Source organism: Dicentrarchus labrax, unplaced genomic scaffold, assembly GCF_905237075.1.
Source record: "Dicentrarchus labrax unplaced genomic scaffold, dlabrax2021, whole genome shotgun sequence".
In the NCBI taxonomy this organism is placed as follows: Eukaryota; Metazoa; Chordata; class Actinopteri; family Moronidae; genus Dicentrarchus; species Dicentrarchus labrax.
In genome coordinates this window covers 8353064-8366271 of record NW_026136720.1, presented here as the reverse complement: position 1 = coordinate 8366271, position 13208 = coordinate 8353064, and the positions used below count along the sequence as shown (strand labels likewise).

Sequence of the window (13208 nt, the reverse complement as noted above, 5' to 3'; positions counted from 1 at the left end):
ATTAGCATTTTAGTAGATTTATATGAGCAGGTAATGTGTGTTAACGTAGCTCTGGCCTTCGTATCCGTATAATATAAGAATTCTTGTGCTGTTATGTCCGTTGCCTTTCTAGTAGAGCAGAGGTGAAAAGGCTCTGGGTCGCCTGTTTAATCTTTAATATTGCACATCACACCTACCCCCTGGGGTCATACGGTGTTAAAGCCTCATACGAATCCAATCTTAACTCCACCACTGCTTGCTCTCAGGGGCTTCCAACGTCAATACTCCCTCTGCTCTTTCAACCTTCCCCTCACCCATCCCCAATCTGCTATTCCCTTGACCCACCCTGTTCCTCCTTTTTTCCTCCCACACATCTCTCTACCTTAAACATGGCCTACAAACTCACATCTTTTTCAATTTGAGTAGTAATTTGAGGTTTTACAAGACATCTTTGTGCCTTTTGTCATAGTGTTGTCCTTGATTTCCCTACTCTTTGCTACATGACCAGGTGACGTACCCCTCATATAGCATTTTTCGATAGAAATGTGACCAGATGTCAGATCTGTTAAACCCTTGACCCTTATCTCATATACCTTACCTCGTCCTCAAATCTTAGCACATGGACATAAGTCACAAAGACGATTCAATCATACTGTGCTCCTCTTGACTCTCTCCAATGAAATAGTGCAAATGCTAAAGGCTAGAAATTAGCAGAATTTAGCTGCAGGCTACAATGTAACCAAAGCATTCTTTAACTCCAACATTTAACTATTGATTTCTAACAGGCATTCTTGTGCAAATGAGCTGCGCAAATGAGCTGCACTAATGAACTGACAACACTGGTCTTCTACTCTCCTTTTTGTCCAATAAGACAAATGAGTTATTGCAGAAAAAGGTATTGCTCAAATTGGATATATGAGCATGGAAGAACCGAACCATCCTCTTTCATTGCTAAGCAGATGCTAATATATTCCAGCTTTCTCATTGGGTGGACCAGTGGGAATGTACTGGGAGTCTAAGGATAGGCAAAGATCTCCCCTTCTATCAGACATGCTGCGTTTCCGTATCTCACATTCTTTCCCATGAAACATTGATTAGGCTCTTCATTTGATATGCAGGCCAAAGCTGAAGCAGATATTTTCCCGCACAACCTTTTTGTCCCTTCAATGGGAATCTTTCATTTTTATGGCAACTAATTTGTTCTCGGTGTGTGCCCCTGTGAAAGAGCAGTTGTTTGAAGTCGCTCCTAATGATCATGATTCATGCCTTTTTAATCACAGCTAAAATGAATAATTTGCACTAAAACTAAGGTCAGAAACCCCTTTTTTAATGATAAGATTGTTTGGGAAGTAGGTGCTTAACACGCCAAATGAAAGCCTATTTTATATTAAGGTTTCTGGATGTGTTTCTTTACTTTTACAGGTGAGGCGGTAGCAGCAGGTGATGCCCTTTGTGAGATCGAGACCGACAAGGCTGTTGTTACCTTGGAATCTAATGACGACGGCGTCATGGCAAAGATATTGGTGAGTGAGGAAACACAAATAATCCTTTAATGCAGAACATGAACAGATATGGGAATTTATCTGCAAATTACAGGTGTAGTCAAGCCTTGAGTATAGCTTTGGTTCGTTTAAGTGGTGTGTTGAGAATTAAAAGCTGTGCATTTAAGTGTGACAGCACCAAGATTTTAAATTGCATTCACTTCTTTTGGTGTTATCCCTCCAAACTATGTCAATTCAGCTGTTCACAGTAGTTCTGATTATGTTTTTTAAATTGGTTTATATTCACATAGAATCCAGCCCTTAATATTTATTTTTAATGAGTTAACCATCGTTGCCTGAGCTAATTGGCTGCGTTTGTTAAATCTGCTGTCCCTATACAGTGACAGCCAAGCTTTGACGAGGTGTCTTCAGTGATAAATATGTCTCTTCTTCGTCTCCCCCGCGCTGTTTGTCATTTTAATTTTTAATAGGCTGCCAAAGACGGAGCGATCAGTTGTCTTTCATCAGCACTCCACCACATGTTCGTCCCTCTGAACAGAAAGATGTTTAATCTTATTTTGCTTTCTGACTGATCCGCGAGAGATCTGAATAAAGTGTGTGAAGTGGGAGGGAATGGAAATCGTTATTTCCAAGCAATTCAAGCAAGATTCAAGTTCACTTTTTTTAGTTTGCCTATTTTAAAAAGCGAGGAGTGATGGTGAGGGTTTTTTTTTCAGCAGGCACTAAAGCACAAACCCTTGCTCCATGTCACAGAGACTGCCTTGTCTAATAACACGACATGTTCTCTGGCCATGTAATTTTGGACATGCTCATGTTCTGGTGAAGGCCGAGTAGAGCAGGAACTTTAATTAGGTGATATGTCTGTTTGTGCAACCTTAACAAAAACCAGCTAGTCTGCACCAACACACAGATGCGTTGTTCATGAACAATACACACTCTTTTCTTACATGAACAGACACAAAGATAGAAATTAATCTAAATGAATCAATTAATTATTGAAGGCATGAGTGTCATTTATAAACCACAGGCGTATATCTCTTTTTTTCCCCTGCCTTTCACTTGCTTCCATTTTTTCACATTCCCTTACTCCATCCTTGTCTTTGCCACTGTGGGGATGAGGTAGTTTCCATAGCAACCACCCAAGAATTGGGGGTAGGGGCTTTTAGAGCTGAAGCTGGCAGAGAAAGATGGACTGCATTAGATAAGCCCCCTGGCTCTCTCTCTCGCTCTCTCTGTGCAAGATAGAGAGTGTGTGTATGATTAATAAGAAAAACAGCAGCTAGTGGCAATATTTCAAAGATTTGTACACTCCCCTTACATGGCATGGCCAATGTGGCATCTACTTTGTCTGGGTCAAAGTGCATTAGCCCTTAGTGGTGTAATTGTGGCTCTCCTAGGCTCAAGTAGGTTTCTAATTTAGAGGCTACCGTAATTACCAGCCTGTGGCCAAATGCCTGGACAGGCTGCAGTAGACGTGGGACTTCCTGTACTCCACAGGGGTTATTTATGGGGGTCAAGTACTGCTATGCCCCACTGCCAATTTCCAACCAAGACTCTTGTGGGGCTGAGAGAAGAGGGGATAGATCCAGCTCATGTCGGGATGTGGAGGCTGGGGGGTAGGAGAACCAGCACCATGAACAAAGATTACTGTATCTCATCATACTCTTACTGCGTTGCTCAGAGGGCTTCAATCTGAAAATCTGCCCTGGGTACAATCAATCATACAGCCTATAGGAAATGATAAGCATTTGTTTGCAAATGTAGACGCACATAGCTCCCCTCCGTGTTCAGATTTAGTGTATGTAAAGATGAATGCTACTAAGCTTGAAACTAAACTAGAAATGGAGAATACTGGTCTAAAAATGGACTGGTAGGTACATCAGAAGGTAGCTGATTGTGGATGAGTTTGTAAGTAATGTAACTACATGACAGAAAGGACTGATAGATGTATGAATACTAGATGATCAGTTGATGAGGATATCCAACACATTCTGCAGTGCTAACTTGTCAGTTTCCCATTTATCACCCCCCGCCCCCCTTCTCTTCATCTCCTCACACTGTCATCCAAGGGATCAATTTATCAATTGTTAGTATAAATCACTCTCTAACCCCACAGCATTCTTTGGTCAAAATGGATGAAAAGCCTGTGTCTTTTGTCCGCTCCAGAATTTCTTCTAAATCATTTCAATATGAGAGTAGACTTTTGGCCATAACGGCTGAGTTGATTTAGTTTACACTCCCTACTACCCCCAAGAAAGACCAGTAGTGCACTGGGGAAAAGTGACTATGACTGAGGTGTTTTATGGCATCTAACCTTCAGAGAAAACAAGCAGAGAGTAATGGGATGAAAAAAAGAGAAATGACCTGTGATAAAGGTTTCTTGACAGTTTAAACCCAGAATGTCACGGTTATGTGCTTAGCAAGCTGAACAAACATTATGCTCACAAGGAATGAGTCGACTCGGGAGTTGAAGCTTGAATTGTGTCTTTGTGTTTTTATGTGTGAGATTACATTGGACTGGCAGTCTGTTGTTGCTAAGACAAAGGATGTGGCTGCAATCTTCTTTTTGTGATATCTGTCACACTCTGTTGATCAGAGACAAACCTTGTCTAGCTCCCTAAGCCAGCAAGCAAGCTCTCTCTCTCTCTGTCTTCTTTCCTGTTTATATACATTTTTAAGTCTATCTTCCTTTTTACAAATAACCCTAGTCACACACTATACAATCAGGGGTTGATGTGTGCTTAGCCAAATCAGTACCTTCCACTGTACACTGACCATGATCTGATGCCATCTGTAACAACTGACTGACAATCCTGAAATAATCAAGCTTTGTGGAATCTACATCACAAGCTTTACAGGTACTGCAACCAACAAGCTGTTAAAGTTAAAAGGATGTTTATAACTGTTGAAGCTAAGTTTGTTGTTTGTTTGTTTATTAGGATCTCCATGAGCACCAGCACAAGCATCGGCCATCGGCTACCACTCACACTATCATACACACTGTAACCACATAAACACAACACACAAACAAGCTAATCTCATTAACTTAACAGACAAATACAATCGGAAGAAAAACAACTTGTCATTGTTTTCAACAGACATTAAGTCATGCACAAAATTAGTAATAGTAAATAATTAGTCACACTTTCTCAAGAATTCATAATACACTTGAGTTTTCTTCATTAAATCAAATTAATTAAATTAAACAAATAACTAAAACTTCTTGATAACCATAAACTTGTCTGAAATATATCACAGTCATAACTAGAGATTGAGAGCATAAACTCATTGGGAAGCTGTTTACTGAGCTAATAAATCAAGTGGGAAGTCTGATCATTTCTCTGTAAGACAGCATGGTATTTTGTATTGCAGCCATTGGAGCTGCCCCTGCTGGCCATTACATAGAAAGCAGGTTTAAGACACTTCCGCGTTGGCCTAACTTCACAAACCTGGAAGCTCTGTCGATTATACGTAGTCCAACACTTTAACACACACAGCAGCTCACTACTTGCAACATTTGTAGTAAGTAGATTGCAACAGCCAGAAACTGCCCTGCGATACTGCAACAAAGTTTCAGTCACCTGAAATATGGCAACCGAGACCCATCGCTCAAAGCTAGAAAGCAATTCCGCCCTTTTTGGATTTTACGAGTTGTAAATCCAATATAAAGCAAGCAGTTAATACATGGAGAAATAATACTCATTAAATTGAAAGATGAATTATTTGTGATTACATTTATGGTTGTTGGTAATGTATTAGAGTAGATATATGATTGTACTGCTTTCATCGGAGCTCTGACCCCAACTTAGCCTGAATTAATACAAAAATAGAAATTAAATAATAGGAAATTTATTAAAAAACAAAAAGCTATTCTGGAGCATGAAAGAATTTCTAAGTCGTACAAATTTCAATAGACATATATATTTATAAAAACAAGACTCATTTCCCAGAAACAAGACTTTTTGTACTCTCTTGACATTACATTTTTGCAGTGCAGAAACAACTGTATTTCCTAATGAACCTTAAGAAAGTTAACTTTTACAGAGGATTGATAGAACACATCCTGACTGGAAACATTACAAACTGGCAACAGATTTTGTTTTCAGAGCTTGTTTAGCTCTTCAATTATTTTTGATCTTTGATAATCTCAGATGCTATCTGGTCTGTATCTGTGGAGGTTCTGGACATATTCTTCTGATGAAGTGTCGACATTATAATCAGTGGGAGTGATATTACTTGCCTGTTCTTGCAGGATCTGATGGCTTCTGTGTTTTTCTCCACAAAGCTTCCCACATAATTCTTTTCTGTATCATATAACTCCCTGGTTTCATCAGCTTCCATAACTGAACTTTGCTCGACCTGCAGTTCATCTTAAGAATACCGTTTGGCAATAAATAGGTTAAACCTCATAAATGGTGTGTGACTTTAATGTAAAATCATTAGCCTAGCTGATGGCTTCTGGAGAGGTGAGAGCTCTATCTGAGATCTGTTAGATTTCTCACAGTGAGAGTGTTGCCATAGAAAAGGCTCAAGACTCTTCAGTCATGTTTATCAAAACAGTTTCACAAGTGTACCATTCCAGGCATGAGTACAGAAAGGCTGTGAAGATTAAATGTTTCTTCTAATTCAATGAGTTCACCGTGAAGAAGGGATTTTGCTTCTGGCTTTTTACAGCAGCACCTCCTTGAGCATAATTAAAACCAACTTTGGCTTACAGACAATATTTGAACCATTGCAAAAACACAGTGTGAGCATAATTTACACTCCCCATTGGTTTCAGAGTGTTCTGTAACCATTTGATGGCAGTGTTGAGCCCCACACCACTACAGTGTTTTAAGCTGCTGTTTATGCAACTACCCAACATGCATGATATATATATTAAATGTGATTGTACAGTCAGGATCTACCCAGTTGCTATGGTAGCCGTGTTGTTGTGTGTGACTTCCTCTAAAGCGATGAGTCTCGATGGTCAGGGTTTTCGAAACTTCCACTTTTGTGAGAAATGCACTTTCTCAACAGTCTTCTTATGTTATTGCAGTTCCATGTTTGTTTGAATAAATGTAATATATAATAATAAATATATAAAAATATATTTGAGATTGGTTGAAGGTTGACCCTGGGAGCGGGGCGGGGGTGTAGCAGTCGCAAACTGGACTGAGCATACAGCATAAATTCACAAACCAATTTGTGAGTGCACAATTCTGTTACGCTGCTAGTCACTCTAGACTGTTGCAAATGTATTTCCTCACAGTTATTGCAAACAAAATACCCAAACCACATTTTTGGTAGCTGCAAATCTATGTAGGTGGCTTGTATTATTTTTTGATAAACTTTGTTGATTAACTGGAATCAGAATTATAATACATTATCTTATGGTGATTATCTATGCACTAGGACTGTTCTGCTGTTAAATGATTGTGTGTGTGTGTGTGTGTGTGTGTGTGTGTGTGTGTGTGTGTGTGTGTGTGTGTGTGTGTGTGTGTGTGTGTGTGTGTGTGTGTGTGTGTGTGTGTGTGTGTGAGCGAGCACTGCAATGAGTAAACGGAGTGTATTATGGATCCTGTCTTTTTGTCATTTGGGTCTTCTTTAGGGATATGTTTTCCTCTTCAGTTACACACAGATATATTGATATCTGTCTAAAAACATATCATGTATCGCAGCGCTGCTTAAGTGTTATTTTGTCTCTAGTCTCTACCATGTGGAAAAATCCCTTTGGGACAAAAGAAGAATCTCTGTGGAAATGTACAGAAGTCCAGATTTTCCTTAGAGGCCCTTACACCCACTCCCATCCATCACCTCCCATAGCAGTTCTGTGTTAATCACACATCAGACCTATTGTTCAAGGTTTGAGTGTTTTTGTCATTAATATATGATATATGACAACCTGGGGCATACTCTTGTTGTGTTGGCCAGTATATGGCACCTATAGGTTAGTTTAGCTTTTTACATGAGCAGTCCACAGAAATGTCTACCAAAAGTAGTTATTTTAGCATTTATTAAATCAACTAGGTAAATCTTACATTTTATTACCCCAATAGAATAGATGCTTGTATTGCAGTGCCAGTGCTGGTTGTTTTCCATGTACATATTTGTGTTAGGGGTTAGGTTTATCTTTATAACCTTGCTGCAGGACAGTTAGGTCTGCATTGAACTAAATTAGCTCAGTGTAAGCATGGGCGTGCAGCTCTTTCTACCAGTGAGCGCAGGTGTTCACATAGTCTGCTGTTCTTTCCAGTTAGGTGGATATGATCATTGGAGTTACGCTTTTGATTCTGCAAGCCTGCTAGAAGGAGGCGGTGGCGGTGGGGGCGGAGTGTGTAGATCACTGTGGATTTACTAATGGTGCTTTCAATTTTCACCATTATATTGTGAAATTGTGTCTTATTTTTTTCACTTGGTCAGTTGGTAAAAAAGGCTGGCTGTCATATCTTGGCTGATCAGTGGTAATGTCATGTAATGATTATATGCAAGAGCACAGCCAGGATTTTAGCCTCTTTCAGCAAGGAGGGAATAAGAAAATGAAGAAAGCAGGAACTCCTTGTATTGAGCTACACCTTTTAAGATGCAGCTCACTAAATGGATACCTTTTTTAAACAGGGATGAAGTGCAGCAGCCCAACCCTGTGTATTGTGCCTGGCCTTTCATTTAGGCTGATCAATATTGACTGAGGAACAACACCTTGCACAGCTTGGGGAGAGTAGCAAAAGGCTTGGAATGGATTTGGATTACTCTGTAACACGATAGTGAATCAATAGTCAACAGCTATGAACAGCATGAAAACGCATCCATTGCACTCCAAGAACCTATTCCTGCCCAGTCAGGTTTTAAGTAACGTTTTTTTTAAGTCAACAGAGGAGGAAAACTGAATGATGCAAAGTGATGTTAATGAGAAGACTGTCATTTTTTAAAGAGGTTCCCTAATATTGATAGTAGTTTTAGTTTATCTGTTAGTGGCCACTAATTAACTTCAGTATCACTTTATAATGTATTATTATTCTGTGCTTCAAAACAACAAAAGACCTTCACATTTATTCTAGCAGTCTCAGTTGCATGAAGGTACTGAACCAGTTTTGCTCACGTTCTCCTCTTACTGTATAAATGTCACTCTCACCCTCTTTACAGATGGATGAGGGCAGTCGAAACGTGCGCCTGGGCACTCTCATTGCCCTCATGGTGGAGGAAGGGCAGGACTGGAAGCAGGTTGAGATCCCCCCTCCAGAGGCTGCAGCTCCATCTGCCGCTTCACCTGCTACACATGCAGCCGCTGCCCCAGTCGTGCCCCCAGCTGTTTCCTCTCCACCTCCTCCACCGAAACCAGCCACATCAGGACCGTGAGTGCTGCCTTCCATCTTTTTAGCAGTTGAAACCATACCTGTCTACTGTATAGATTTATCAAATGACAAGGGATTTGCTAACCTCTCTATACACTCATCTCCTGGCCTTATGTGGCCATAATGGAAGGTAACATCTTCTAGGCACCAGCGATTGTGATAATCTAAACTTACAATTTAGCCATCTTAAAAGAATTTTGATTTGTATGCTATTTCAGCCCAAACATGTATCATTTTATCCCCAGATAAGCTTGACTTGGTTTATACTGGTAAGTTAAACTTGTTGTTAAAGTATGACAGTATGAGTAAGCTCAGTGTCACAGTGTTATTAAAACATCTCTGATTTTTTTAATTAGGTGACTAGTCAAATGTTTGTATAAACATCAGGTAATGCTACTAAACACATGTTTATTTTGAAAATTGTTCCTAATTTACTCTTCTGAAGAGTCTGTGCTATTAAAGAGCCCTTGTCAAGTAGACAGAGCTAACCTTTGTAACCCACAGTACTTTGGATTAAGTGACGAGAGCTGAGGGCGTTTCCAACTATCTGTGATGCATGTTTTGTTTTGGTTGTTGTGTAAACATTATAAATGGACAACCAGTAGCCCTGTTGACCGCCATGTTATCAGAGACTGTGGTCACTGAGTTGAATTGTGGAACTGCAAATATACTGTTTGTTCAGTATACAGCCATGCTGATTTCAGGTTTTCCACTATCTACCACCATCTAACACGTAGAAACCATCTTTCTCTGTTCACATTCCAATATATGTGAGATCCTGCCCTACCCCTGTTTACACAATAAATACTCTTGTGGAAAGCAAAAGAGCTGCCACATATCAAACAGGGCCTATTTGTTATGCAAACATTTTACGCTGAGCCCATCCACACATTCACATTTGCAGTTTGGCTACATCAGCGTGACAGGGGTGAAAGATGAAACGTCAAGGTGTTGTGCAGCAAGTATGACCACCAGGCGATAGATACAAGAATAGGCTATATTAAGGCAGTTAGGTCAAGTAAAACTAAAACTGAGATAAAGATGTTATCTGAGCCAAGCAATAGGTTCTTTCCCATGTGTGAATGCAGTTGCTATCATATCTTAAAACTAGACCAAAATGCTTTAAAAAAATATTTTGCTGTACAAGGACTTGGTTTATGAGTCTTTTTTCTAACACTTCACAAATAAAGATGACATGGATTAATATTCAGCCTTGAAAAGAAAAATTCTGAAGTTTAAAAGCAGAACTAGAACAACTGTGAAACTGTATCTTACTCTCACTTCCTTGTCCAGGTTACGTCTGAGTCCAGCAGCAAGACATATCCTGGACACCAATGGGCTAGACCCAAAATTGGCCACACCCACTGGACCAAGAGGACTTATCACCAAGGAGTGAGTATGGACGGATGGCTTTAACTCTAAAGCCTGTTATATACTTCATGTGAGATATATCCTCCTGAATGCAAGAATGTACAATACAGAATCTCCCATCAGTTTTATTGGTCCCAGTCTGAGGTCACCAAAAGTATCAAGAATAGTTGACAATATTATTTTTTTTATTGTACAAATGCAATTTATTTTTAGAATTTTTATGGTTTTTATTATTTTTGTTAATGTTCCAGGTGAGGTGAAAGTCATCTCAAACAAACCTACTATCATGCAGGGTGTGGGATGATAGGTTTTTATTTACAGAATTATCTGCTGTTTCAAAAAATAGAGCTTTAATAAGAAGATGATAAGCCATGCTAATCAGCTAAATCAAGAATTCAAGATAAACATAAGTGTCTCACATTTTGCTAGTGTTTTACTTATTTTGTTTACACTAGAAGTGATGTGTCAGTATGAGATGCTTGTTTAGCATTGTGATAGCAAGGGCACAGATCGGAAATGTGAACTTGTGGCAACCGTAACACTGCACTGTCTCTGAAGGAAAGAGATGTCAATCAGAGAAAGGCAAGGTACAGCCATTGTTTAAGCAGTGTGAATTAAAAAATGAAACTAGATATTGAAATAAATGTGGTGGTTAAGTTTAAGGTGCTTTAATCCTGTTATGAGGTGAATTCACACTACAGAAAGCTGTGAACACACACAGTCACTCTTTCATACACACAGCTCTAATGGCCACCTGCTGTCAGCAGGGACCTAATTGAATGCTCTCGTTACCCACCTAACACCCTGCTGGGGAATCTCATTAAGCAACTTCGGTTTCCATAGCAACCCAGTCTCCAGGACCCACTGGTGACCATGGAAACTCAGACCATATGTTTTCAGACATGCGCGTCTTAAGCATTAAAAGAAGAATATAAAGCTCCATCAAGAAATTCAGTGAATCTTATTCTCTTAATGCATAATATGCATATTACCATTACCACTACGATATATATGTTTACAAACAGAGGTCTTATCAATCCCAAAAACAAGATATACATGTATGTATTGTATCTCATTCCTTTAGTATAAAGTAGTTAATTGTCTGGGTTAATGAACATGGGCATCGTCTGTGCTGGGTGGGTGAAACATGATCTCTAGGTTTTGGAGTTTAAATTGTTCAATTAGTTATGCTGTTTTTATTATAACAATTATAGGGTTTGAATTGGCGTGATTGCTCAGTTACCTCTCTTCAGACCATGTGTGACTCAGCATGCCAATTCATTAGCTAATTCGCTCAGAAAGGCTTCAGAAAGGAAGGTTGATAAAAGAAAGCAGAGGCAGGTTCTGCAGGAGATGAAAGACTCTAATTTAAAAAAAAAAAAAACCACTGCATCTTTACTAAGAGGTCTTTCTGAATTAAATTATGCTTTTCCACACAGTTTGTTGGCCAGACAGATAAATATATATATGTGTGTCTTTTCTGTTTAAAAAATGAGTGCATTTGAGGGTGTTGCATGCAAAACATCAGGAATGGACGCTGATGAATACAAATGATTATTAGTTTGAGCATCCTGCTAATAAATCAGTAATATGTGGGGTTTCCAGTATGATTGCAAAACAAAAACATCTTTCATGATTAAACCATAGAAGAGAGCTTTGATAGGAAGATGATAAGGCTTGCTAATTAGAAGACCTGGTCAAGAATTCAATATAAAGAGAAATTGTCTCACATTTTGCCAGTTATGTTTTACTTGTTTTGTTTAAACAGGAAGTGGTGTGTCAGTACTAGGTGCTTGTTTAGCATTGTAATAGCAAGAGCACAGATGTGTAACAGATTGTGGCAACCATACCACTGCAGTGTGAAGTTTTTACTAAAGTGGTCTATTTTTTTTTCTTATTTACAGCATTGGGTAGCCAATTGATGCCCACATTTTTAAATTGGTGTCTTTTAGCCCTTTCCTTTTAGCCACAGCCTTTTGGATGTTTAGATATTTTCATTTTGATGTCACAGAATAGCTGAGGCTAGGTATATAGGCTATAGCTTAGGTATGTTGTGAGGCTGTTCTTGTTGGAAACCAAATCTCCTTGGAGAGAATAGTTCCATATAGGCTTAGCTCCTTTTAGAAAGGCCAGAATAGACCCGATTTCCCCTCTTTTGTCCTTTGGCACATCAGATAAGACTGAAACCAGGAAAAGGTACCCCTCCCATTCCACCCTCTGCTCTAGTGAGGCCCCTCTTTCGTAGCCATGAATAACAGAGGTCACGCAACCCAGGGATGAGATCATAGCATGTTACATAATCCATAGAAAGGTTTAAATACAGAGTGGGTACAAGAAAAACATTTGAGTTGCGACTTTTCTTTCTTTCATCATTGTCATAAATAGCAAAGAGGAGATACGTTTTAACTTCCCATGGGTCAAGTGATTGTTAGTATTTTCCCACAGACAGACAGAATGTATGACTGTACTCAGTGTAAATGCATGGGAAACACAGGGGAAATTCATATGAAAAGGATGACCTTGAAGGACATTTCTAATGAAATCTGTATGTAGCTATTACTATTTTTATTTTTATTAGTTCACTTATTAAACATAACTGTTACATTGGCCAAAGCCTTCAAAAACACTCTTCAAAAAGGAAGCTCATTTAAGCTGTCAGCTTCGTGTAGCCTGCTTGTATCCAAAAGTAAGGGTTTTATCAAGCAGATGTTTTTGGTTGTGCTTGTTAGTTTAAAATAACCAACTCTAGGTTTAAGGTGAGTGTTTAATAGTTGCATATCAAAGTATATCTATTTGTTTCACTTTTGTATTTTTGATGTAGGTTTAGCAGCGCAAATGGAAAAATTCACAAAAAGGGTTCAATTGCAATGGGGGCGGGCTTAAAAAAGTGTAGGTTTTTAAAGACAGATCTGACCTCGACTAACACTATTCATTAACAAAGAAAGGTTTTCTTGATCCTGGGCTCTCTGGTATGTAGCTGAAGTTAAAACTTCAAATTGTTCACATAAAAGAATACTAAAAGGAC

General features: G+C 39.1%; 1 protein-coding gene across 1 annotated transcript in view; it reads left to right on the top strand.

Moving 5' to 3' along the window:
• pdhx (pyruvate dehydrogenase complex component X) overlaps positions 1-13208 on the top strand; it is a 32349-nt gene that overhangs the window by 5220 nt on the left and 13921 nt on the right. The window contains exons 3-5 of the mRNA XM_051383582.1: positions 1402-1502; positions 8604-8812; positions 10106-10204. Of these exons, the coding sequence (XP_051239542.1) occupies positions 1402-1502; positions 8604-8812; positions 10106-10204 (409 nt within the window). The remainder of the gene's footprint in view (positions 1-1401; positions 1503-8603; positions 8813-10105; positions 10205-13208) is intronic.